Consider the following 27,203-nt stretch of genomic DNA (forward strand, 5'->3'; position numbering starts at 1 on the left):
TACCACGCAAGCCCGCGAATCTCACCTTGTAAATCCACGAGGAACGCCCCACGGCCCCCACCGTGCCCGTGTAGTTGAAGAAGCTGACGCTGCCTTCCGTCATGCCGTAGGTCTCCACCACGCGCAGGTCCCCGAAGCGGCGCAAAAACTCACGCCAGACGTCGGGCCGCAGGCCGCTGCCCACGGCCATGCGCAAGCCGTGCTTCCGGTCCCCAGGGCCCTGGAAGGGGCGAGAGGAGGAGGGACAGGCTGAGAGTCGAGCCAAACCAAAGGAAGGGCCTTCTGGGGGTCAAAACCATCTCTAGCCCTTCAACTGTGTTTTTCAATGCTCAGACAACACACTAAGCCATGGTTAGGCCAAGAACCCTTTTAGTGAGCATGTTTAAACCGTGGTTATGTGGCCACCATGGTTAGGAACGGTTCACACAACACACGAAGCCATGACGTGTAGCTCAAAACGCTTATCCGCCGTGGCTGAGCGTGTGGTCTGAACAGGGCCCCTGCATTATTGTATTTCATTTATTCATTTCATTGTTTGTTTCAATGATATCCCACTTTGCCTCCGAGGAGATCAAAGCAGTGATAGAATCAATAGAATCATAGAATAGCAGAGGTGGAAGGGGCCTACAAGGCCATCGAGTCCAACCCCTTGCTCAGTGCAGGAATAGACCCTAAAGCATCCCCGACAGATGCTTGTCCAGCTGCCTTTTGAAGGCCTGTAGTGTGGGAGAGCCCACAACCTCCCTATGTAACTGATTCCATTGTCGTACTGCTCTAACGGTCAGGAAGTTTTTCCTGATGTCCAGCCGGAATCTGGCTTCCTTTAACTTGAGCCCATTATTCCTTGTCCTGCACTCTGGGAGGATCGAAAAGAGATCCTGGCCCTCCTCTGTGTGACAATCTTTTAAGGATTTGAAGAGTGCTATCATGTCTCCCCTCCATCTTCTCTTCTCCAGGCTAAACATGCCCAGTTCTTTCAGTCTCTCTTCCTAGGGCTTTGTTTCCAGACCCCTGATCATCCTGGTTGCCCTCCTCTGAACACGCTCCAGCTTGTCTGCGTCCTTCTTGAATTGTGGAGCCCAGAACTGGACGCAATACTCTAGATCACATGATCCTCCTCCTCGTCATCTTATCTTCACAACAACGCTAACCACACCAGCACACGCGCACACAACTGCTTTTGAACTTAAAAGAGACTCGGGGGGGGGGGTCTGGAAAATCAGGGGTTGCCCTGTCGCCAAGCTGATGAGAACCACAAAGGTGGCTTTCAAAGGTCCCACGTGTCTTACGAGGGCCGGAGAAAGCTTGCTTTAAAGAGCAGGGAGAAGCGGCAGAGGAAGCAGCTCACCCAGAAACATGGCTGTAACAACTGCCAAATCGCAAGACTAGGAGAAGATAAAAAGAGCCGTGCTGGATCAGACCAAGGGTCCATCTAGTCCAGCACTCTGGTCACACAGTGGTCAACCAGATGCCTGGGGGAAACCCACAAGTACAACAGGAGTGCAACACTACCCTCCTTCCCATGCTCCCCAGCAACTGCTGTACTTGCAGCAACTGGCTGCAAGAAAGGCAAATGCTATTTTGGGCTGCATTAATGGAAGTATAGCTTCCAAATCCGTGAGGTGCTGGTTCCTCTCTATTCGGCCCTGGTTAGGCCTCATCTAGAGTATTGCGTCCAGTTCTGGGCTCCACAATTCAAGAAGGACGCAGACAAGCTGGAGCGTGTTTAGAGGAGGGCAACCAGGATGATCAGGGGTCTGGAAACAAAGCCCTATGAAGAGAGACTGAAAGAACTGGGCATGTTTAGTCTGGAGAAGAGAAGACTGAGAGGAGACATGATAGCACTCTTCAAAGACTTAAAAGGTTGTCACACAGAGGAGGGCCAGGATCTCTTCTCGATCCTCCCAGAGTACAGGACACGGAATAATGGGCTCAAGTTAAAGGAAGTCAGATTCCGGCTGGACATCAGGAAAAACTTCCTGACTGTTAGAGCAGTACGACAATGGAATCAGTGACCTAGGGAGGTTGTGGGCTCTCCCACTAGAGGCCTCCAAGGGGCAGCTGGACAACTATCTGTCAGGGATGCTTTAGGATGGATTCCTGCATGGAGCAGGTGGTTGGACTCAATGGCCTTGTAGGCCCCTTCCAACTCTACTATTCTAGGATTCTAGGATAAGCAGACTCCCTCTGATGCTGGAGGTGGCACTAAGCCATCAGGGCTAGTAGCCATGGATAGTCTTCTCCTCCAGGAATTTCTTTAACCCCTTTTGAAAGCCATCCAAACGGGTGGGCCTCACCACATCTTGTGGTAGTGAGTTCTGCAGTTTAGCTCCGCGCTGCATGAAGAAGTCCTTCCTTCGATCTGTCCTGAATGTCCCACCAACCAGCTCCATAGGACGACCACCCCATTGGGTTCTAGTATTACGAGAGAGGGAGAGGAGAAAAAAAATGCCCCCAAGTCCCCCTGGGCGGCACCACCCTTTCCTGGTTCTCACCTGGGGCTGGTTGACAAGGTAGCGACACAACTCTCCGATGTACTGGAAGACCGTCACCCCGTAGCGCTGGCAGTCGGGCCAGAACTGGCTGGCGGAGAATTTCTTCTTCAGCACGCAAGTGGCACCTGGCAAGGGACGGGAGATTCTCAAGATTAACCAGCCTCCGCAACCCAGGGCTGCCGGACGTCACTCACTCCGTCCTCCAGCCCTCCCCACTCAGGCCCGCCCGGCCCCAACACTGCCCTCTTTTCGACACCAGGTTAAGACTGTCCTTTACTCCCAGGCACGTAATGGCATATGTGCCAGCCATTCTAAACAGGTCTAGCATTCGACCGCAATGTTTTTCGCGGTCTAAATTGTTTTCGAGTTTGGTGTATTTATATTTTTATACTGAATTTGATTATCTTATGAGGTGTAGTGGCTAAAGTGTTGGGCTGGGAGTCGGGAGATCCGGGTTCTAGTCCCTACTTGGCCATGGAAACTTCCACTGGGTGACTCTGGGCCAGTCACAGGCCCCATTCAGATGACACCTTAACCATGGCTTTAACCATGGTGGTTAAGCCAGAAAGCCGGGCTGTGTTCAGAAGACACCTTAAACCACATCTTGAACCAAGGTGAATAAAGCAAAACGCCTGATTCACTGTGGTTAAAGCCATGGTTTAAGGTGTCTTCTGAACACAGCCCGGCTTTCTGGCTTAACCACCACGGTTAAGCCATGGTTTAAGGTGTCTTCGGAACGGGCCCACAGACTCTCAGCCCAACCCACCTCACAGGGTTGTTGTTGTGAGGATAAAAGTGGAGAGAAGGAGGATTAGGTACACCGCCTTGGGTTCCTTAAGGAGGAAAATAGGCAGGATATAAATGCAATGTCATGTTTTTATTGGATTCTGCTCTTTTAAAATTTCACATTGGTTTTAACATATAAATGGTTTAATTTGTTTTAGAAGTGCATATTTATTGTTCTATTTTATATGTATGATTATATCTGTACACCGCCCTGAAATCCTTGTGATATAGGGCGGGATATAAATGTTTTAATTAATAAATAAATAAAAATAAAACGAACTCTCGTAAACCACACAGAAATCAATCAATCAAATTAACAAGTGCAGGTTTTAACCTATAAAGCCTTATACGGCTTGGGACCACCATACTTGATGGAACGCCTCTCCCAACATGAACCTACCCGTACACTGCGCTCAACATCTAAGGTCCTCCTCCGAGTGCCTACCCCGAGGGAAGCTCGGAGGATGGCAACAAGGGAGGGGGCCTTTTCAGTGGTGGCCCCCCAATTATAGAAAGATCTCCCCGATGAGGCCCGCCTGGCACCAACACTGTTATCTTTTTGTAAATTAAAATTTTGTACACCTTTTAACGTTCACTGTTTTTAACTTTTGTGAACCGCCCAGAGAGCTTCGGCTATGGGGCAGTATATAAATGTAATAAATAAATAAATAAATAAATAAATAAAATAAAATAAAATTAATGAGGGCCATGGTACGCTCCCCTCTCTTCCTGACTGTTAGAGCAGTACAACAATGGAATCAGTTGCCTGGTGAGGTTGTGGCCTCTCCCATACTAGAGGCCTTCAAGAGGCAGCTGGACAACCATCTGTCAGGGATGCTTTAGGGTGGATTCCTGCCTTGAGCAGGTGGTTGGACTCGATGGCCTTGTAGGCCCCTTCCAACTCTGCTATTCTATGATTCTATGATTTTTCACTCCAAAGATTCTCCCCTCCAATTTTGCCCTATTCTCATCACCCAGCTCTGAACACACAAATGTCTATGCACATCATCATCATCATCATTATTATTATTATATTTCTTACCCGCCTCTCCATTTTGATCGAGGCAGCGAACAACAATAAACGATAAAATACATAATACTCAATTAAAACATAACAGAGACACCTAGTACAAGCAGCCAGTCTTAATGATATGGATAACACTATTTACCTACTTACAAATTCATCTGAGTCCATTCTATTAAGCATAGCTAGGTTCGCAGTTAAAGCAGCTCAGCTTAGAACTGCAATAGAGGACAATGATATAGACACAGTCTAGGATATGGGCTGCTATAATTTATATCCTGATTAATTAACGAAACTTCAATTAATATTTATTTATTTATTTTATTACATTTATATACCGCCCCACAGCCGAAGCTCTCTGGGCGGTTTACAACATTAAAAATAGTAAACATTAAAAGTATACAATTTTTTTAAAACAAAACAAAACATAAAAACAGTATAAAAACAGTATCCATTTAAAAACAATAATTCTGGGGTCCATTAAAAACAAACTTAACGTTGTTAAGTGCTGTTAAAATATATATTATTGTGACCGAACTACTATAATGCTCTGTTTTATGTTGTACCGTGTGGTTTCTATTGTTGATGTTGATCATAGAATCATAGAATAGTCGAGTTGGAAGGGGCCTAAAAGGCCATCAAGTCCAACCCCCTGGGCTGATGTTGGCTAAAACCTATTTTGGTTGCATAATAAAGATTTGGATTTGGATTAAAACATAATATACATTGTTAAAAACATCCTATAGACATTTTTATAACATCTTAAAATTCCACTGGATAGGCCTGCCGGAAGAGATCCCCCCTCCAAAGCTCCACGCCCTGTTCCCCAACCCCACCTCTGAACCTACCTATGCCCAAAGAGCCAACGACACCCAAGAGACACCCCGACATGTGGTAGAGGGGCAGTGCTATGTAGATCACGTCCGAGCTGGAAGCCCCCACCAGGTTGTAAAATCCCAAGCACAGGATGGTTTTCAGGTGGCTGATGCGAGCCGCTTTGGGAAGCCCTGGAAAAGGAAGGAGATTTGAGGGGAATATGAATTAAAAATAAATAAAACAGCGTTTCCTTCCCTTTTCTTTTCGCAACACAAGAACTTCAGAAGAGCCCTGCTGGATCAGACCAAGGGTCCATTGAGTCCAGTATTCTGTTCACACAGTGGCCGACCAGCTGCCCACGGGAAAGAAGGACCACAAGGCCTTGGAGACATCAAGCAAGGACCACAAGGCCTTGGAGACATTGCTGAAGGACCACAAGGCCTTGGAGACATCAAGCAAGAGGAATCGGATAACCTAGAGACCAAAGCCAATTGCTCTCTCTTTGTCTGTGTTCCGTATCAGTAAAATGGAAAGAACAGTTGCCTGTTACACAATCAAAAATTAGTATTTTGACGTTTTAAAGCTGTTTGCAAAATCAAAAGTGCCGTATAAAATCAAGGGTCCAGGAGGAATAGGGTCTGACGTCTACCAAAGCTGGAATAAATTACTGTGACAGGTAGTGATAGCAAGACCCCAGGGGTGGGGAGAGAGCTGTCTATTGCCCCAACACCCCCAAAATATATGGGGCAAGCTGCTTTTCTCAGCCACATCAAGTGATGCAGGATTTTCTGGAATGTACCATGACAAGAAAGGGGCAAGCATGTGTGTCTGAAATCGGCTTGTTTGAATGTTTTTTTCCTTGGGTGGGGGAAAAGCGGATACGCGCACACATCTCCTCGCATTAAGAAAACTAGCAGCTTTCTGTGGCATGCTGTTTTTCTACGTGCAAGGATTTATCCCCCATCCACCCAGAAGGAGCAGTCAAATGTTTGACATCCCCCTACATCAGTGCTTCCCAAACTTTTTCAGGTCACCGCCCCCTTGGTTCCACAAACTCATGCCCAGTGCCCCCTACCCTACACTATAAAAATCACTATTCAGAATAGCGGTTTTCAACGACCCACTAAGGAAGATAATAACAATAAAATTCAAAACAGTAACAATTAATTGAATATTTATTCAAAATCCTCAGGCTTGCCGAGGGAGGGAGGGAAAAGGGAGCGGACGCCTCTGTTTTGCAGCCGGCGTGGCGGGGCACACCAAGCAGGGTATGTCTCTTCATTAGCGTTTTGGTGCTTTTGAAACATTTCAATTCACAGTTAAAAGGACTCTTCTTAAACGGTATTAATACATGTGTGGATTCTTCCCCTATATGGCTTGGGACCAAACTACCTTCTCCCATAAAAATGTCCCTGGGTGTTAAGACCTTCTGGAGAGGCGCTTCTCGGAAAAGACCACCCCGAGCGCCCCCCTGCTGCCCCCTAGCTTCTTAATGCCCCCCTATGCAATCCCACCGCCCCCAAGGGGGCAGTACCGCCCACTTTGAGAACCACTGCCCTACATACACACACACACAGCAAGAAGTGGTACAGTCCACTTGATTTTGCTGACCATATCAACAGGCCAGGTGGGTAGGGTGCTACCTGTGGTCCCGGAGGTGAAGATGTAGAGACAGGTGTCCGACAAGCTGCCTGGGGTGGAGAGGTCGTAGGGCACCGGCTCTTCTGAGGCTTCCTCCAAGAGCTCCTGAAGGCCGGTCACGCCAGGAGGATAGGGTCCCTTGCCCATCACCCAAACCGCGACACCCAGTTCCTCCAAACTGTGAAGGATGGGTTCCACAGCTTCAAACAGGTCTGCAAGGAGATACACACGCAGAGAAAGAGGGAAATTGATCAGCTTCGGTAGGCCTTTTGACTGAACAAAAATTTCCTTCACTCAGCCAGCCAAGGTTGTAGCATCCCCTAACCAGGCAGAGCCAGAGTGATCCACTGTAGCTTATACAGCCACCTTTTGGGGACCAGGTGAAGACCGTTTCATTCTCCCAGGCATTTTGAGAGCTATTTTTAAGGGCTTTTGGATCCTTGGATGTTTATCGCTGCAGGTTTTTCCGTGCCGGTGCGGTTTGATTCTTTGCTGCCGTCTTCGTTTCGGGGTTGTTGTTGTTTTAACGTGCTGTTTCTCGTCGTCGTTTTATGGTTTGTGTTTTAGATTTTGTGCATCGTCCAGAGAACTTGGGTCATCGGGCAGTTTAAAAAGTATAATAATAAACAACAGCAGCAATTATAGTAGTGGTAGTTGGTACTGGGGGGAAAAAATAAGCAGATCCAAAGGGACAAAGTGGTTTCTATGGGTATGTATGTTCCCTGCCCTGGGACTGTAGGTCCGGAGCACGCCAGAAATTTTAAATAATCAATCAATCAATTCTCTCAGCCACCAACCAGAGGCTTCCAGGAATCCAGAAGTAGGGCATAAAGACAACATGATGTCTGTCCCCATCATCTAGTATTCACAGATAGACAGTCTCTGAACATGGAGGTTCTATTGTGAGCCAAATTGCAGTAGAAAAAATAGGAAATGTTTAAACCACGAAGCGCAACCTTCTCCCCCTCTTATTCCAGGACTGCTAAGGTTTGCTCAGGGATCTTTGGTAAGGAACTTTGTCAAAAGCCTTTTGGAAGTCCAAGCCAACAACATCTACTGGATCACCCTGGTCCACATGTTTACAGACACTCTCAAAGAACTCCAAAAGGTTAGTGAGACGGAACTTACCTTTCCAGAAGCCATGTTGCTTCTTTTTTCAGCACGGCTTGTCCTTCTATATGCTTACTAATTCTAACTCCAATAACGCCATGTTAATAATGTGTTTTAAGTTAATAAGGATGTAATCCTATCTATGTTTAGATGGGGGGGGGGGGAATCCTACAATTCCCAGCATCCCTTCAGCCAGATATGCTGGCTGAAGCATGCTGGAAATTGTAGGGCATTTTTTTCTGTTTAAACATGCATAGGATTGCACACCTTAAGTGTTTGAAGTTAACATGTGATTGAGTTTTTCTCCGAGGGTTAAGAGCAAGAAGGGACAATTCACTCTGTCCTCCCCAGGCCCAGGCCCCTCCGTAACCCTCTGTACGGCCAGGCATAGCCTCAAGTTGCAGCCATTAGTCATGCATGGGAGAGAACTCTTGGCCTGCATCAAAGCCACTGTCCGGACGGTTATGACCCAGTTTGATTTCTGTCGTCAACCGGCCCACAAATTCAATCAACTCATCAGACCCCGGAGATGCGTTAATTACCACAACGCTTGTTGGGATTTGGGGCCTGTGCTTCGGGGTTTGGGGGGGGGCATTAATTAGTGAGGAAAAACAACCACGCTAAGCGAAAGCAAGCAGGTTGCTGAAACAGAGGGACAAAGTTTTGGCACCGACAACGGACGAAGGGTTTTTCCGTTTCAGAACCGATTCGCACTTTGGATATTTAACTCGGTTCCAAAAAGCATCCGGGGTTAAAACAGCAACGCAGTGGTACATTTACACAGGCAGAAGTGCTGACTGCGGCGGCCCCAACGAATTCCCTTCCTGGGGAACGTAAGAATAATCCTAATGGATCAGAACCAAAGGGTCCATCTCAGGTCCATGGGCCAAACGTTCCATCTTCAATCCCCCGCTCCCGCACAGAATTATTTGGTTTTTTAAAAAGCCAGTTCTTTTTAAAAGCTCATTCTTTAACTCAGCCATTCTACCATGGCTGGGAGAAGTGAATTTTATCACATAGCCCAAGGCCCTGTCAGAAGTCTGGAGAAGCAGAGGGAGCGATCGAATTCTCCTCACTGATGGAGAGAACGTAACCAAATTGGTTACTCTGTATCCCTGACCTTTCCAGAGGGGAAGTGCAGAATCGTGAGTGCTGTTTGGGAAAGAAGACAGGGAGCATATGCCCAGCGTATGCTGGAACCTCTGAACAAAAGCATTCCTGTTAAGAGGAAAGATACGCTGCAACATTTTGCTGCAGTCCCCACTTGTAAAAACTGAATTGCGCCACATTTGTTCAGAAGGTGGTGACATCTACTTCAGTGGGGCTTACTCCCTAGTAAGCAAATGGGCTTAAGACTCAGCCCAAAGCTAACATGCCCCTCCCTTAACCTGTTCTTTGATCCGTTAATTTCCCATACTGGGGAAGCCCCATGTCACGAAAGGAGGAACAGCTGGCAAACAAATTCAGCAAGGAAGGGTTCCTGCACGCCCCCAGCCCCCACCCCAAAATAAGGCTGCGTGTCTGCCTATCACAGATTTGGCCTTGCTTATCAGCATCCAACAGGAGCTAACAAAGGTCTTTGTCTTTACGAATCTACATTGCTCATGCTGCAACAGAGCTCACGCGTGGCCGGAACGGACAGTTCTGTTACCTCTGTGCCTGGGTCATTCAGTCCATCTTGAGGCAGAGACACAACAGAATCAATCCGCTCTCCCCAAAAAGGAGGTTACCCTCTGTATCCCTGCATTAGTTGCCACTCTGGGCAATTCATCTTCCAATCCATTTCTCCTGGCAGCCAGAATTTCTGTTGCTTCCTTGTATGATTAGAATGTCCGGACCCTCGATGCAAAAGGATCATCCAGGCTTCCTGTTGCATCTCCGTAGGAGTCCCTGCTTTGCCATCAGCCCTCTCCTGGGACAGGACATTCTGGTGCATCTTTGTAGAACTGGAACCTTCCAACTATTCCCAATGCAGAGACGCTTCGAAATGATCTGCCTTTGGGGGAGTCTGACCGTTGCATCTCTGCATAAGGTCTTGTTCTGGATTCACCTCCTTCCAATCAGTCTCCAACGGCGGGGAAGCCAAGTCAGGCTGCAGCATCTCTGCATGATTCAAATAGTCTAGCTCTCTCAATGCAGAAACACAGGATAAACGTCCACTCTTCAAGGAGGCTGTCCATCGCTTCTCTGCATGCTGTTTCCAATCAAATCTGTTTCCGATCAAATTCTGCTCTGTGGGTGCATAACTGTCCTGTGGTTGCAGCCAGAGCACCCAGCCATTCCTGAATTTTGCATGCTCTCTGAGGAGGCTGCCCGTAGCACCTCTGGCAAGCAAGCAAACAAATGGGAGCGCCCTCCGGATGTTTTGGACTTAAACTCCCATCGGCTCCAACTCGGGGATGATAGAAGTTGTAGTCCAAACCACTTCAAGGTTGAATTAGACACACGCATACGCCAAGTTCTTCCACTCCGCCTTCACCAAGTTGATTTACCCTCCAGATGTTTTAGTCTTCAACTCCCATCGGCTCCAACTCGGGGATGATAGGAGTTGTAGTCCAAACCACTTCAAGGTTGAATTAGACACACGCATACGCCAAGTTCTTCCACCTAGCCTTCACCAAGTTGATTTACCCTCTAGACATTTTAGTCTTCAACTCCCGTCGGCTCCAACTCGGGGATGATAGGAGTTGTAGTCCAAAATCACACTCACACACACAAACACACACACACAGAGAGCAAGTTCTCCCATCCAGTCTTCTCCACCCAGCCTACACCAAGTTGATTTACCCTCCAGACATTTTAGTCTTCAACTCCCATCGGCTCCAACTCGGGGATGATAGGAGTTGTAGTCCAAACCACTTCAAGGTTGAATTAGACACATGCATACGCCAAGTTCTTCCACCCAGCCTTCACCAAGTTGATTTACCCTCCAGACGTTTTAGTCTTCAACTCCCGTCAGCTCCAACTCGGGGATGATAGGAGTTGTAGTCCAAAATCACACACACACACACAGAGCAAGTTCTCCCACCCAGTCTTCTCCACCCAGCCTACACCAAGTTGATTTACCCTCCAGACGTTTTAGTCTTCAACTACAATCGGCTCCAACTCGGGGATGATAGGCGTTGTAGTCCAAAATCACACACACACACACACACACACAGGGCAAGTTCTCCCACCCAGTCTTCTCCAATTTTTTGGACAGAATTAGACACCCCCCACACCCCCTCCACCCTTTCGGACTTGAACTCCCAACTCGGAGGCGGATGGGAAGTGTAGTCCAACACACACACACACACACACACACACACACACACACACACCCCAACCGCGCCCTCCCGCCGGCCGCGGGGGAAACTCACCGTGGCCCACCAGGACGGCCCGGGCCCCGCAGGCGCGCAGGCAGTGCAGGAGCGCCCCTCGGCGGAGCGCGGTGCCCAGGAAGGCGGGCACGACGCCCAGCTTGGCGAGGCCGAGCCAGGCCCAGACGAAGGCGGGCTCGTTGCCCACCAGGAGCGCCACCGTGTGGCCGGGCAGGAGCGGCGCCGGCTCGCCCGGCAGCCGCAGCAGCGCGTTGGCCACGCGGTTGCTCTCCCGCTCCGCCTGGCCGTAGGTGAAGCTGCGCTCCTCGTAGCGCAGCCAGACCTGGCGCCGCCGGGCCCGGCACAGGCGGCCGAAGCGCTGCGCCAGGCTGCGCGCCTGCCCGCCCCGCCGCCGCCGCAGCAGCCGGCCCGCGCAGCAGCCGGCCCGCGCCACGAAGGCCACGTCGGCCCACGCGTGGGGCCACAGCGCGCGCCACGACGCCAGCAGCAGCAGCAGCAGCCCCAGCCCCAGCGCCGCCAGCAGCCCGGCTGCCCACATCGCGGCGCGCGGGCGACTGAAGAGCCGCCGCAGGAGACGGAGGAGGCGGCGGCGGCGGAGGCGGCGAGGGGCGCTGGGAAGGAGGCGGGCGGGCGGGCCGGCCGGAGAGGCTGCTCCGCCTCCGCCAGGACGACGCGGAGAGCGGAGCGCGGGGAGGGGGGCGCGCGTGATCGTGCCCTCCCCGCGCGCCCTCGGCGGCGGGAGCTGGGAGCGCCCCGGGCCGACGGGAACTCCCCGCCCTCCCAACGGGTCCCTTCGAACATTTCTATATACCGCCCAATAGCCGAAGCTCTCTGGGCGGTTCACAAAAATTAAAACCATCATAAAACCACCAAAGGGTTAAAAGCACAAATGCAAAATACAGAATCAAAAGCACCACCCGGATAAAAACCACGCAGCAAAATTGATATGAGATTAAAATACTTAGATAGGGAGCGGTATATAAATATCGCAAATAAATAAATAAATATAAAGATCCCAGTCCTCATGGTTCTGAATAAGGACTGATAGGACCGTAGGAAGCTGTTTTATACTGTCAAGCCATGGAGCCTTCTTAGCTCAGTACTGTCTACATTACGAGTGTTGAAACGCTTTCAGACCGAGGGTGTGTTGCCATCTGGGAGGCCCAGGAAGGCCGGATCTGGTGACACAGGAACTGCAAAGGGCTAACAGGAATATACAAGAATATCGGATTTTATCTGTGCAGACTAAAAAAAATCATATTAAACAATAGAGAACAGTATGATATTATTGTGCTCTAATGGCCTTACAATACCAGAAGTAACCTGAATTATAATTCATTTCATTTCTATACCACACAAAAGCCAAAACTCTCTGGGTGTTTTACAACAACTGGTACCAAATAAACACAAACCCGTTTCATCACAAAGTCTTCATCAGTGGTCTTCATCACGCAAAACGGTCTAGTTTGTAAAAGGTGTAAGGAAGTAACAAACTTTCCAATACGTGTTTTTAGTCTGCACAGATAAAATTATGCTATCAGATATTCTCGGATACATTTTGGATCATCACCAGTGAGCCCATGTGATGCGCTGTCATATCGTTCAGGGTTGGGACAATTTTCTTGTTTTGTTTGGTGCCAGGGACCCATCGCTTGAGTTTATTTATTTATTTATTGCATTTCTATACCGCCCAATAGCCGGAGCTCTCTGGGCGGTTCACAAAAATTAAAAACATTCAAAGTATAAAACAACAGTAGAAAACCATAATATAAAATACAATATAAAAGCTCAACCAGATCAAAACTGCAGCAATGCAAAATTACAAATTTAAAACACCATGTTAAAATGTATTTATAGATTGTTAAAATAGTAGGAGAATAAAAAGGTCTTCACCTGGTGACTAAAAGCATATAATGTAGGTGCCAAGCGAACCTCCTTAGGGAGCTCATTCCACAGCTGGGGTGCCACAGCAGAGAAGGCCCTGCTCCTGGGAGCCACCTGTCTCACTTCCTTTGGCAGGGGCTCACGGAGAAGGACCCCTGAGGATGACCTTAGGGTCCGGGCAGGTGCATACGGGAGGAGGCGTTCCTTCAGATAGCCTGGCCCCAAGCCATTTAGGGCTTTAAGTGTTAATACCAGCACTTTGAATCGGGCCCGGGCCAATGGAGACCTTCAGCTAGGCGTTCGGCAGTGCAACATGGCAGCGACGCAAGGCAAACACGGCTGACCAGGATGGGTTGTTTCATACATACGGTCCTGGCTGCAGAAGGGGAAGAGAGGGCGCAAAATCGCCGAGGGGTCAAAGTCTCCACCCCCATTCGATGATCTCCATCTCGGCATTACGAACATAAAGGAGGGCCTTCTCTGCTGTGGCACCCCGGCTGTGGAATGAGCTCCCTAAGGAGGTTCGCCTGGCATCTACACTATATTCTCTCAGACGCCTTTTTATTCTCCCAGCGTTTTAACAGTCTATATGTTTAATTTTAACTTTGCAGATTGTATTTTATATCATGTTTTTATGCTGTTTGCTTTATAACTTTGGATGGTTTTAATTTTTGTGAACCGCCCAGGGAGCTTCAGCTGTTGGGCAGTATAAAAATTGCAATAAATAAATAAAGACTTATTTTTTGGCCGGGATCAAACCTTAGAAGGCGTTTTGCCCAGGAACAGCAGGATCAGAACAACACCTAGGGAGTGACTCACACGGATCTTGTCCTATCTTACATTCTCACGGGATGGTAAGAAAAGCTAGTACTATCATCCAAATTGCATCACAGCAGGGAGGAGAGGTGGCCAAGGCGAGATTCAAAACCAGGGGTTAGCGGGGAGGGTTCTCCTCTTTTGTAGCAGCTCAGTCTTTCAAGCACTTTCCTGGCTCAGTTTCTAGGGAATTCTTGATTTTTAAAAGTGCCTTTTAGAGAGGGGAGAGGGACCATCGCTCAGCATTGGAGCCAAGAGGCCCTGCCTGGTTCAATCCGTGGGTTCTGCAATCCCAGAGCAGTGATCATAGAATCATAGAATCATAGAACAGCAGAGTTGGAAGGGGCCTCCAAGGTAATCTAGTCCAACCCCCTGCTCAATGCAGGAATCCACCCTAAAGCATCCCTGACAGATGCTTGTCCAGCTGCCTCTTGAAGGCCTCTAGGGTGAGGGAATCGCCCTCGTTACCTCTGCCTTCCCCGATCCAGTGCCCCCCCCCCCGGTTGGGGAAAGCTGCTCTACGTGTCGCCGGACTCTGACTCCCATCCAGCCGGCGTGGCCCGTGGATGATAGGAGCTGTAGCCCAACACCACAGGAAGGTCACCTCTGTCCTGAAGGCAGCTGCAGAGCACAGAGATGGTGACGGGCTTATATAGACCAGCAGTTTGACTGCCGGGGGGCAGTTCTGTAAACATGGGAGTTAACTTAATCAAAGGGTCAAACCAGACCCTGCACTTGATTTAAAAAGGCCCGAAGGCATCTGCTAAAGCAAATAGCTCCTGCACCAGTATATCTGAGTGGTGGGGGGGGGGGCGGTGAGTTAACCCTTTGCCACCGCCCTGCGGCAGTCCTGATGTGGCTCAGGCCCCTCCGTGCCCAATAGCTGCCTATAAGAACAGTCCTCATATGTGCCGAGTGAAACTCTTAACCAAACTAAATCACTTGGCTTTCAACGCGGAGGTGGGCAGCAGGCCTCAGCAGGAATTAAACACCCACCCACCCACACCCCACCACCAGCAGCCCTGTTTACCAGGATCCCATTCCAGACCAGTCACCCTACACGTGCTCATTTACTCTTCTAAAAACCCTTTTGCGAAATCGCTATTTGCGCAAATGGCATGTAGTAGAGTTTAACCACCAATTGTCATCAGAAGCAAGAGATTTAACCCTTTCCCCCGGTTTATTCTGTTGCTGGAGGGGGTTTTTAACCGCGCAATGCTGTGTATTGCTTTTTAATGTGGCATTTTTAAGCGGGTTTTTAATCTATTTATTTGTATTTATGTTGTTTTAATGAAGATTTTCTCCTTAATCCGGATTGTCTTGTCTTGTCGGAAAGACAGGATACCAATTAAATAAATACATTATCATCATCATCCTGCCAGAACTAAAATGTCATGCCCCCCCCCAAAAAAAAAAACCCAAGCTAAGAAGGTCAGTTCTCAGCTTTGTCAATTAAAGTTGTTGTTGGCGATTGTAATTGACAGATGTTTCGAGTTGATTAATCTACTGTAATCGACCGGCGTTTCGAGTTGATTAATCTACTGTAATCGACCGGCATTTTGAGTTGATTAATCTACTGTAATCAACATTTCGAGTTGATTAATCTACTGTAATCGACAGGCGTTTCGAGTTGATTAATCTACTGCCGCAAAGCTCCGTGCCCCTCATCACACACAGCTTCTCCTACAAAATGTCTCCGCTTTCCAACCCTGTGGCCTGGCTCCTGTTTGTGTTACAGGAACCCAAACCAAACCCTAACCTTTCCCCTACTTCTCCTCCCTTGAATTTCGCTCTTGCGCCCCCGGGCAGCTCTTCCTGTTCCTATGAGTTGCAGATGTCTGGGAAGGGAATCAGGAACCGCAAGGAGAAATCTCCACATTCCCCCCTCCCCGGTTTACTTCGCTTGCTCTGTTAGGTCGCTCCGGAACATTCCTCCTTCCGAGGGTGCAGAAAAGTTTGCCAAAACTGCGCACGCACAGGCACAAACGGAGCAGGTACAAGCCGGCGCTTGTTCGGAGATCAAAAACCCCAAAGATCATCTCCTGCCAACTCTTCCCTTGACTGAAAAGTCTGGATTTCAGACTCAAAAAACCCACATCCCTCCTGGATACAGAAGCTGGGTAAGGAAAGACAAGGTAAATCACGGTCCTTTTTATGGCTTGGGCCTTGCTGTTGAGCTATTTCTCAGCTCTGAGGCGATTCCTCGGTGTCACACCCGGTCCTAGAAAGCACAGGACGCCCAAGGAGCTCATCTGAGCATGTGCAAAGTGAAGATAGAAAGACAGAACGTGGCCAGACCAGACCAAGGATCTATCAATTCCAGCACCCCACTGCCCACAGCAGCAAATTGGGGTTTTCCTCTGGGCAGGGCTTGTGCAAGACGCTGTGCTTCCTGAAGCAAAGAAAAAGATGCTGCAGCCTCCCATTCCATGTGCAAAACCCAAGCGGACAGGCAGATGAATCTGTCTTCAACACTGACGCTGGAACGGCATCCTCTGCTGAACCCAAAGGCAACAGGCCAGCTTAGGGGCTGCAAAGCAGGTCACACGGGTCTTTCCTCCGATGCGTCGCTGGCATCTGCTGCCCGACGCCACTGCCACACTCTGCCTAATGAGAGAGCCGGTCCCTGCCTGCCCTCGCATGGTCTTCGCCCCATGTAAACTGCCTCTGGTATATTTCTCCTGCGTAAGAACTGTGCGGCATCAGAACAAAAGCCTGTTTTCCCCACGGTGGCCAAATAATAGCCCCCAAAGCAGGACACGAAATCAAGAGCCTTCTGCATCACAAGCTGAATATGAGCCCACAGTGCGATATGGCTGCAAGAAAGGCCAATGCTATTTTGGGCTGCATTAACAGAAGTAGAGCTTCCAAATCACATGAGGTACTGGTTCCTCTCTATTCGGCCCTGGTTAGGCCTCATCTAGAGTATTGCGTCTACAATTCAAGAAGGCTCCACAATTCAAGAAGGACGCAGACAAGGTGGAGCATCTTCAGAGGAGGGCAACCAGGATGATCAGGGGTCTGGGGGGGTGTTTACGTAATGTTGTAACGTTGTGAGCCGCTTTGGAGAAGTTTACAGAAGGAAAACGGACGCTATGCAAAGCCACAGTGGCGATTCGCACCCCGGGCGGAAAAGCAAACAAGCTCAGGTCGAATTCAGAAAGCCATGACCCATCCGAGCGGGCTACTTAAGAGTTACACGCGTGCAAAGAACAGCAAGACCGTCTAATCCGGCCCTCTGCACATATCGACCCCTTGGATCGCAAGATGCGAACGAGAGAAAGAGAGAGACTATGAACTGCTCCGAAAAGGCACGCGAGGCGGGCAGGCAGGCAGGCAGCTCCTGAAGGTTTGAGCAAATGAGTCGGGGCAATCTTTGAAAGGAAAAGACACACACACACACACGTTTACTGCCGCCTGAGTCCCAGCCAGGCTAATGTGATTTGGGGGGATCATTCCTTTTCTCGTGCCAAGCAAAGCCCTTCCGCTCAAGTCACCGCCACCCCCCCCCCGCAACGAAACGTCATTGAGGCTCAACTGCCCAACACCCAGGCAAAGAAAACCCAAAGGAAGTGGTTCAAGACAGCATGGGGAACGAATCCCCAAATTAATCCAGATTAAGGAGGGGGAGAGAAAAGGGAACACCAAACCCGGAATAAAATCTCACCTCCGACCTCTCATTCCTACTTCCGTTAGGTACTCAACTTTTATCATGCCTCTGGCCGCATTGAAAACCGTCTGTTTTCAGTCGTTTTGCAACACCAGGACTACAATGTAAGTCTTAGAAAACTTTTCCCAGTTCCCACCTGTTACTTCCCAAAAGCTTTGTCCCACCTAAAAGGGATAACACATCTGCCCACCACCACCAAAATAATATATATATATATATATATATATATATATATATATATATATGCAGGTTTTGTTGCAATTTTTGTTCCTCTTTTATTACTATTTATTGCTGTAAGTCATTAAAAAAAAAAGCTGATAGGAAGCGAAAATGTGACACCCGAGCCGATTCACCTCCACGGGACCACAACCCCTACGTGACACACACGAACGGTGTAGTGGTAAATTTGGAAGTGCGGGGTCTCATTGTGACGCCCCCCCGCCCCCAGCCTCCACAGCACCAAGGAGAATCCCAACATTTAGACAGCTACGTTGATCCATATCAACAAACCAGTTCTAGAAGTCTCCGTCAGGTGCAGGCCTTTTGGAAAAGGAATGGGTTTTCATCGCCCATTCGACCGGCCCCCAAATACTTTACATTGCAATAGTGGACATTATATTGGGCTGGCAAAATCCATTTCCCTCCAGGTATTGTGAGAATTGCAGCTAAGTTCAGTGGGAACAGGGAAGTCTGGAGGGAGGGGCAGGCATGGACAGGGCAGCCCTGCAAATAAAAAAAGTCAGGGACCCTGGTTCCACTACACCACTGTGCACCCACAGAGACACAACGTACACACAGAGAGCGCGGCAACGCCATCTGTTGTGAATCTCGCGGCGGCCTCCACACCCAGAACAAGTGACCCAGTGTTATTTTTTTCTGACGTTATTTTTACCTTGACGACATCTTTCTAAATCTGCCCTTGTCTCTCTGTCTGTCTTTCTCTCTGTCTGTCTGACTTTCTCTTTCCTTCTAGGATGGCTTCTTGGGCCAGGTCCACGACCTCACCGTTTGCAGACCTGCGGGAGGGTTATAGAGGACACTGGAGAGGCGAACGACAGCATTTCACAAAAGGTGCAGTAGAGAACAACGTTTGGGAAAGAAATGCGTGAGGGAGGGATTTTTTTTACCCCAAGACAGAAAGCCTGTGCCGCCCCCCACCCCAAACTGATATCCGCCCTCCACACATTCACCCCAAGGGCCTGGTACACACAAACACGAGACGAACCAGTTGGCTTGTACAAAATCACATCGCCAGTTTTTTTTTTTTTATTGTCTCTTTTAAAAACCACTTAAAAATTATAATCTCTCAGTGGGGGAGATGGGGAATTAAAAATATAACGACCATCTCCCGTTCTGCTCGCCAGGTGCCGCCGCCGCGGCTCCGCCCCCCGCTGCCAGGCTGCCCAGGTGTGGCGGAAAGCAGGGCAGCCGCTTGGCAAAGCTGGCAGGAGGAAGGTTCGTGGAGGGGGGGGCGTGTTGGTTGGTTCTGTTGTGCCAGCTGGTGTTTTCTTTGAGGCAGGGTGCGGGGCCGAGGGCGCCAAGACTTTCTGGCCCGTGTTGTACGTGGAGCGGGGGCAAGGAGGCCCTAGAAAGCCGACCCACCCACCCCCAGAGGTGGCCGTGGGGCAGGGAGGGGTGTTTGAGGCTCGGGCACGGTTACTGGAATGCTCTCCGCAAGAGGAACCACCACCACCCACCCACCCCTCAAAAAAACAACCTACAACCCAACAGCGAAAATCCTCAGCCCGTTTTGTTTGGAAGGGGCCGTGGTGGGAAGAGAGGAGACGGTGACCTTGGGCTGCGGAGAGAAACCGGGATGCCAGGATGTGTGTGTGTGTGCGTGTGTGTGTCCCCCGCTCAAGACCAGCCCCCTCCCCACAGTTCGCCCCTCCCCACCCTGCTGCCGGGTCTCGCTCGCCGGAAGCACCGATAGAGCAGCTCGCCGGGTTGACACCGTTTATTTACAAGATGGGAGAGGCGAGGGGGGCGCAAGTACAGTCTCTCTCTCTCTCTCTCTCTGTGCCCCCCCCCCATATCCAGCCCTGCGTCTCTTCTCGTGGCGGCTTCCCTGACTGAGGTGACCCGTGTTTGTTGAGAATCCCTGGGCGGACAGTCACGAGTGATCGCTGTCCCAGCCCCCCCGCTGCCAGGGGGAAGCGACGGAAGGGGGGGAGGCCTGGAGGGGGAGCGTGGCAGGCAGATCCGAGGAGTCCCGCCGGCACGTCTCTTCAGGGCGGCGTCCTCCCTGCCGATGGCGTCTGCCCAGCTGCTCCGGATCCGGTCGCTCGGGGGCGCCCCGGGGGCTGACAACGCCGAGGCGGATTGGCGGGCACGCGGCGCTGCTGGGGCGCCCCTGCCCGGCCCCCTCAGTCACTGTCCGAGCCCACGGCCGAGGAGCCTTTCCGCTTCCGCTTCGTCGGTTTGGGTTTGGTGTCCTCCTCCTCCTGCGGGTGAAGAAAACGTTTCAGACGCGGAATAAGGGGCTCAAGTTACAGGAAGCCAGCTTCCGGAGGGACGTCAGGAAAAGCTTCCTGACTGTTAGAGCAGTACAACCAAACATCAGGAAAAGCTTCCTGATTGTTAGAGCGGCACGACCAAACATCAGGAAAAAGCTTCCTGACTGTTAAGAGCGGTATGACCAAACATCAGGAAAAGCTTCCTGACTGTTAGAGCGGTATGACCAAACATTAGGAAAAGCTTCCTGAGTGTTAGAGCGGCACGACCAAACATCAGGAAAAGCTTCCTGAGTGTTAGAGCGGCACGACCAAACATCAGGAAAAGCTTCCTGACGGTTAGAGCGGCACGACCAAACATCAGGAAAAGCTTCCTGACGGTTAGAGCGGCACGACCAAACATCAGGAAAAGCTTCCTGACTGTTAGAGCGGTATGACCAAACATCAGGAAAAGCTTCCTCACTGTTAGAGCGGTATGACCAAACATCAGGAAAAACTTCCTGACTGTTAGAACAGTACAACAATAGAACCAATGACCCAGGGGAGGTTGTGGGCTCTCCCATCTGTTAGGCATGCATTAAGGTGGATTCCTGCCTTGAGCAGGGGGTTGGACTCCCCTGATTTTGCAAAGACCAGCTTTCTAGTCCTCAAGGGTGGATGGGGAGCTTGTACTTAAGGCCGACCGTCTGAAACGCGGCAGGCTTTTCTTTGCAGCCGGGTGGCACTTCGCATCTGTGCCACCAGGCCTGCAGCCTCGCAACGCAAGGACGCACCGCTGCTCCAAACACAGGCAGGCAGGGCCCCTTTTCACACACCACCCTTCCCCCACCGCTCCAATTTCTCTGCCTTTCGCTAGGGGGCCACGCCGGAAGGGCGGTGAGGCCCCGCCACTGACCGAGGCGCTGCTGGAGGCGGACTCCTCTTCGTTGTTGGCCGGCTGGGCCGCGTTCTTGCGGCTGCGGGGGCTGGAGATGGTGGCTTTCCGGCGGCTCTTGGGGGGCTTGCTGGAGGAGTCTTCGTACTCCTCGGCCAGGGAGAAGAGGTCGCTGAACCTAGGGTGGGGGGGGGAGAAGGTTCGAAATCCGTGCCAGTTCCAGGATCCCTCTCCTCCTCTCCCACCGCCCGTTGGCTGGCCTCCCTGGTCCTGATCCGTGCCGACTCCCGAGGGAGAGGGCAAGGCACGTGAAGGCGTCTGCTCCTTGTCCTGGATCCTCTCACTGCTCGCTCCAAGAGGGCGCACGGTGCCCTCCTGCCCCCGACGCCCAGCCCCCGAACACAGCTCAAAAGCCCTCTTCCCGGAGCCAGAGAGAGCGGCACTCACTTCATCTTGTGAGCTTCGTCGCAGCTGGCCTGGACGTGCTGCAGGGCCTGAAGGATCGGAGTTTGGCTGAAAACTGCCCGGGAAGCAAAACAGGAAGTTAGGGGGCGCCCCCCTCACCAACCCCTGAACTCAGCAGCGGGGGACCCCCGCGGACCCTTCCCCCCCCCGAGATGTGGTTGGACTTCAATTCCCATAAGCGCCAGCCAGCGTGACCAATGGTCAGGGACTCTGTGAGCTGGAGCTCAACAACATCTGGAGGGCCACAGCTTCGGCATACACACACACACACACACCCGCTGCGAAATGGGGAGGCGGCCCAGAGTGCTCTACCTCGGGGATCCCAATGCGGAGGCCGTAGGGACCTCCGATGGGACCCACAACCCTCCTCCCTCCCTGCCCCTTTCAAAAAAAAATTGTTTTAAGAAAAACCATGGGAAACGTTCAGGCAGTCCTCTTTCTAGCCTTGCTCGTTCTCTTCGCCTTTGCCTTGCTGTTTCCTCCTCCCTCCCAGCCTTTGGTCCTACTATGTCTCTCCCCATCTTTTTACTTTGCTGTTTTCCCCCCCTTCCCAGCCTTGCTCTTTTTCTCCCCTCTACCCCTTTGCCTTGTTATTTCCTTCATCCTCCCACCCTCTAGAGTCACTATATCTTCTTCTCTTTAGCTCAGTTTCTCCTGCTCTTCGCCTCCAGCCTTGCTTTCTCTACCCCTTTGCCTTGTTATTTCCTTCATCCTCCCACCCTCTAGTCACTATACCCCCTCCTCTTTAGCTCAGTTTCTCTTCCTCTTCGCCTCTACCGTTGCTTTCTCTACCCCTTTGCCTTGTTATTTCCTTCATCCTCCCACCCTCTAGTCACTATACCCCCTCCTCTTTAGCTCAGTTTCTCTTCCTCTTCGCCTCTACCGTTGCTTTCTCTACCCCTTTGCCTTGTTATTTCCTTCATCCTCCCACCCTCTAGTCACTATACCCCCTCCTCTTTAGCTCAGTTTCTCTTCCTCTTCGCCTCTACCGTTGCTTTCTCTACCCCTTTGCCTTGTTATTTCCTTCATCCTCCCACCCTCTAGTCACTATACCCCCTCCTCTTTAGCTCAGTTTCTCTTCCTCTTCGCCTCTACCGTTGCTTTCTCTACCCCTTTGCCTTGTTATTTCCTTCATCCTCCCACCCTCTAGTCACTATACCCCCTCCTCTTTAGCTCACTGTTTCTCCCCTCCAAGCCTCCAGCCTTGCTCTTTCTTTTCCCCTTTGCCTTGCTATTTCCCCCTCCCTCCCACCCTCCAGCCTTTTTCTCTCCCACACCCCTCTTTAGCTCACTTTTTACTAGCCAGCCCCCCACGGCAGGACGTAAGAAGAGCCCTGCTGGATTGAACCAAGGGTCCATCTAGTCCAGCATTCTGTTCACGCCATGGCCATCCAGCTGCCCACGGGAAACCCATCCTCCTACCCATGCTCCCCAGCAACTGGTGGACCAAGGATGGGGTTCAGTGGGAGACTAGCTGCGCACAGACAGCGGGGATCAGCCCTGGCTCAGTCGCAAAGCACATGCTTTGCGCACAGAAGGTCTCCGGTCCAATCTGTGACATCCCCAGTTTCAAGGGACTGAAGAGCCGACCCCCCCCCTCGACGACGCTGGGCTAGACGGAGCATTCTCGGAAGATCCGCACCCTACAAGGCCGCGCGGCGAAGCGCCTGAGTGCGCTTCTGGGAAGAGGGAGGCGCACAGTCTACAGAAGCAGGGGGTACGTACAGTTCTGTTTGGTGTTGGTGAGGTTGAGGCGCAGGTTATCCAGGTGTTCCAGGATCTGTTCCAAGGTCAGCTGGGCAAGTTTGCTGCTGGAGCTACGCAGGCTGAAAGCAAAAGAGGGGCGGGGCGCACAGGGCGGCCATCACTGGAAGAGTTCTTCCAACTTCTGAAATGCCGCGCGGCACACAGCCCTCGAGGGCACAGAATTTGGACCCCTGAGAATCTCGGCTTGCTTTTCCCCCTTTGTGATTAAAGAAGAACAACAAAGGACCTAGTCCTCATGAAGGTCTTACGGTTTGACATTATGCAACCATTTTTTAAAAAAAGACTAGGCGCAGGGATGGAGCATGGGTTTACCTGTGGTTACCTGTCTTCTGCCTGCACACCACTGCTGGCTGCTAATAATAATAATAATAATAATAATATGCAAACGCCATAAAATACATACCCTATTTCTTCGATTCTAAGACGCACTTTTTCCCCATATAAACATCTCTAAAAATGCGGTGCGTCTTAGAATCGCGGGTGTGTCTTAAGTTTTTTTTTCTCTGTTGGTGGTACTGAAATTAGTATGCGTCTTGTATAATTAAAACATTCAAAACTAATATATCATTAAAAGCAGCACATTATTAAAAAGCATCTTAAAATCCAACTGGGTAGGCCTGACGGAAGAGATCAGTCTTTCTTTCTTTCTTTCTTTCTTTCTTTCTTTCTTATATTTATATACTGCCCCATAGCCGAAGCTCTCTGGGCTTTTTACAAAAGTTAAAAATAGTAAACATTTAAAAAGTATACAAAATTTAAAACTCTCAAAAACATAAAAACAACAGTATCCATTTAAAAAACACCAGTTCTGGGGTCCGTTAAAAATCAAACTTAGTGTTGTTAAATGCTGTTCAATGCCTGGGAGAAGAGGAAAGTCTTGACCTGGCGCCTGAAAGATAACAGTATTGGCACCAGGCGAGCCTCATCGGGGAGATCATTCCACAGTCAGGGGGCCGCCACCGAAAAGGCCCTCTGCCTTATTGCCATCCTCCGAGCTTCCCTCGGAGTAGGCACTCAGAGGAGGACTTTAGATGTTGAGCGCAGTGTACGGGGAGGTTCATGTCGGGAGAGGCGTTCCATCAGGTATTGCGGTCCCAAGCCGTGGCTTTCTTAAAATCCGGAAGACTGTTAAATTGACGAACCTCTTTAGCTCAGTTTCCTGTCTCTGATCCCTGCCCCACTGGCTATGATAAGGGTCAAAACAAGACCCAGGGCCAAAAAAACATGTTGCAGCAGAGACGAAAAACGACTCTCTGCCTTTCCGTCTTGCTCATCATAGCCAGCGGGGCAGGAGGCAAGAAAGCACACGCGACGGACTGCAACGCACCCCAGGGACAAAACAGGCAGATTAAAGCGCCTTTCCGGCCCAAACACGCCAGCTTGGATTTACACGTCGCCTGAGGATGAGCGAAGTTCTGTGATGCGTTTTAACTCACAGTTTAAGATGTGTGTGTGTGTTTTGCTGGGGGGTTGTATTTCGACACACCCAGGGCTGGAACGCCCAAGAGATTCTTGAAGGTGGGGGTGGGGGGGGTGGGCGGGTTTGAACACCTTTCAGCCCCGAGGGTCAAAATTCTGTTTCGGAGACGCTCTCGGGAAACGCGCCCCAAGGAAGGAAGAGGTCTGCAACAGTACAAACAAGCCTAACAGTGGCTCTCAACCTTTTTTGCTCCATTCCCCCCTTTCACCATGGTTCCGAATATAATCCCCCCCCTTCCCCAGATAGCCAAACTCAAAAGGTGCATTCCAAATAATAGGCATATAATATTGAAAATCTTTTATTTATTTTTCTATGCTAGTCCCATTTAAAGGGGCAACGCAAAGCATGGCCCCTTTTACAGTCTCAGCTCCCATGCTTTGCGTTGCCCCTTTAAATGGGAAGCTTGAAACTTCTAGGATTGCGAGAGAGGGAGGGAAAAGAGAGCAAAGGCCTGGCTTTTGCAGACGACAGGACGCTTTTCTGGGACGTCTTTAATAACCTGTGTAGGAAGACGTAATCTACAGGACATCATACTTTGCTGAAAAGTGGTCCCAATTCCCGCCCCCGTCCCCCGGAACCCTAAAATCCCCCCCCGGGGGGGGAATTCCCCCCTTGTTGAGAACTCATGGTTTAAGATATCCATTGCAACTTATAACGCTTCTTTTCGGCCACAGCTAGACCTAAGGTTTATCTCTGGATCGTCCAGGGGTCAAACCTGTTCATCTAGGTGACATACAGGGGATCCAGTGCTCAGGCAGGGGCGAACCCTGGATGATCCCAGGATAAACCTTAGGTCTAGCTGTGGCCTTGGTCGGCGTCCAAGAAGTCCTACTTTTTTCGGGGCCGCGGCGAAGTCTCTCCCTCACTGCGCCCCATCCTCCCCATCGAGTCAGGCCTCCCGTTTCTTATTTCATCGCTCGAGGAAGCTAGGACTGTAAGGTGTCAGGAGCAGGGCCTGGAGAGGGATGGCCCCGAGGCTGCGCCACCATCCCTCCCCCTCCACCCGCCTCTTTTCTTTCTGCAGGAGCCACCGTGTGGCTTTGTGCACTCCAGCCTAGGCTCTCGAGTCGCTTTCCCCAAAAACTGGGGGGCCCTCGGGCACGCTGGGGGTTGCAGTCGGGCGCCAGGTTGGGGGACAACCGCATTAAAACCTCGGTGTTCCCGGCCGGGGAGGGTTCGTGTCCTCTGCTACAGTGACGCTTTACTGCACGACATCGGCTTGCACAGCATTTCCGTCGCCTAAGCCGCTTTCCGAAAGGCACCCACCTGCCCACCGCGGGAACGTTACAAGGAAACACGCTTCTTAAATAACTCTGATCCGGCTCGCTTTGCTCCCGCCGGCCTCAGCGCCCCGCGGAGACAAGGAAAGGGCGCCCGCTAGATGTCCTCCTCGTTCCGCGGGCGACGAGCCCTGCTCTCCGCGGCTGCCGGGCGGGAATGAAAGGCTGCCTGCCAGGCGTAAAATCTCCCCTGTGTTCAAGATTAAATTCCTTCTAAAGCGGGGAGACGCGCACACACACCCTGCGCAGGATCTGGGAGAGCTTACCGCTGCTGCTGCTGCTTTAGTCGAGACAGGATGCTTAGGACAGGAGATTCTGTGGCCAGTATACGCTCCCGCGGCACTGCACGAGACAGCGGCGGGAGCGTCCCGAGCGTTTCCCGGTCATTCGTCCAAATAAACAACGGGACCCGGCCTTTTGGACGCAGTCAAAGTCTCCGCGCTCTTCCCTCCCTTTCTTCCATCGAAGTATTGTCTCCCAAAGCCTCCCGCTACCTAGGCCTTGCAAATGCGCTGGGCTACAACTCCCATCGCCGCACAGCCGGCTGGGGGACGAGCAGAGTTGTAGTCCAGGCTGCCCCAACGGCTTTCAACGCGAGGGAAGGATTTAGATTCCCCACCACCCCTTTAACGTTCTGGGGTGGTCTGGCTGTTTCGTTTTTCCGGAAGGCGTCCGAAGGGGGTCAAGCAGAACCGGTTCCTGACGGGCTTTGGGCGGGCATCACCTGTTTTAACGTGATGTGAGGAGGCGAGCGGAACGTGACTTTGGAGGCCTTCCTAACCCCCGTTATGAACTGGGGGATAGCAATGACCCCGGAATACAGGTCTCCTTTAGACTGCGGGTCAGAGCAGAAGGGAGATCAAAACGCTGTTCCTCGGACGAGGTGGCTGGGTCAGTGGTCCGGTGGGCAACTGGGCCCGTTGGCAACTGCGGGGGGGGGTGGCGGCGGGGGAGCAGCATCTGCGGATTCTCAAAGAGCCCCCCACACACACTTTCTGACTGCTACCTCCTCCCAGACCTCACCACAGGCTTCAGTTGTCTATGCTTCAGCTGCCACCCGGCTTCAGTTGTCCACGCTCTGGTAACCTCCAAGTTAGATTACTGCAACGCGCTCTACGTGGGGCTGCCTTTGAAGACGGTTCGGAGGCTGCAGCTTGTGCAAAACGCAGCGGCCAGATTGATAACAGGGACCAGAAGGTTCGAGCGTGTAAGACCCACTGGGGCCCGCTTGTGTTGGCTGCCTGTACGTTTCTGAGCCCGATTCAAGGTGCTGGTTTTAACCTATAAAGCCTTACACGGCTTGGGACCACAACACCTGACGG

At 51.0% G+C, this 27,203-nt stretch overlaps 2 protein-coding genes across 2 annotated transcripts in view; both read right to left on the bottom strand.

Moving 5' to 3' along the window:
• Positions 1-11,730, bottom strand: part of SLC27A3 (solute carrier family 27 member 3) — a 270,600-nt gene extending 258,870 nt beyond the window's left edge. The window contains exons 1-5 of the mRNA XM_063146252.1: positions 11,232-11,730; positions 6,765-6,974; positions 5,154-5,312; positions 2,496-2,620; positions 26-220 (exon numbers count right to left, since the gene is read on the bottom strand). Coding sequence (XP_063002322.1) covers positions 26-220; positions 2,496-2,620; positions 5,154-5,312; positions 6,765-6,974; positions 11,232-11,730 — 1,188 coding nt within the window. The remainder of the gene's footprint in view (positions 1-25; positions 221-2,495; positions 2,621-5,153; positions 5,313-6,764; positions 6,975-11,231) is intronic.
• Positions 11,731-18,805: 7,075 nt separating this feature from the next.
• Positions 18,806-27,203, bottom strand: part of INTS3 (integrator complex subunit 3) — a 102,460-nt gene continuing 94,062 nt past the window's right edge. Inside the window, exons 27-30 of the mRNA XM_063146024.1 lie at positions 23,080-23,180; positions 21,337-21,409; positions 20,911-21,067; positions 18,806-20,006 (exon numbers count right to left, since the gene is read on the bottom strand). Of these exons, the coding sequence (XP_063002094.1) occupies positions 19,929-20,006; positions 20,911-21,067; positions 21,337-21,409; positions 23,080-23,180 (409 nt within the window). The 3' untranslated portion in view covers positions 18,806-19,928. The remainder of the gene's footprint in view (positions 20,007-20,910; positions 21,068-21,336; positions 21,410-23,079; positions 23,181-27,203) is intronic.

This window comes from Elgaria multicarinata, chromosome 21, assembly GCF_023053635.1.
Source record: "Elgaria multicarinata webbii isolate HBS135686 ecotype San Diego chromosome 21, rElgMul1.1.pri, whole genome shotgun sequence".
NCBI classification, from domain to species: domain Eukaryota; kingdom Metazoa; phylum Chordata; class Lepidosauria; order Squamata; family Anguidae; genus Elgaria; species Elgaria multicarinata.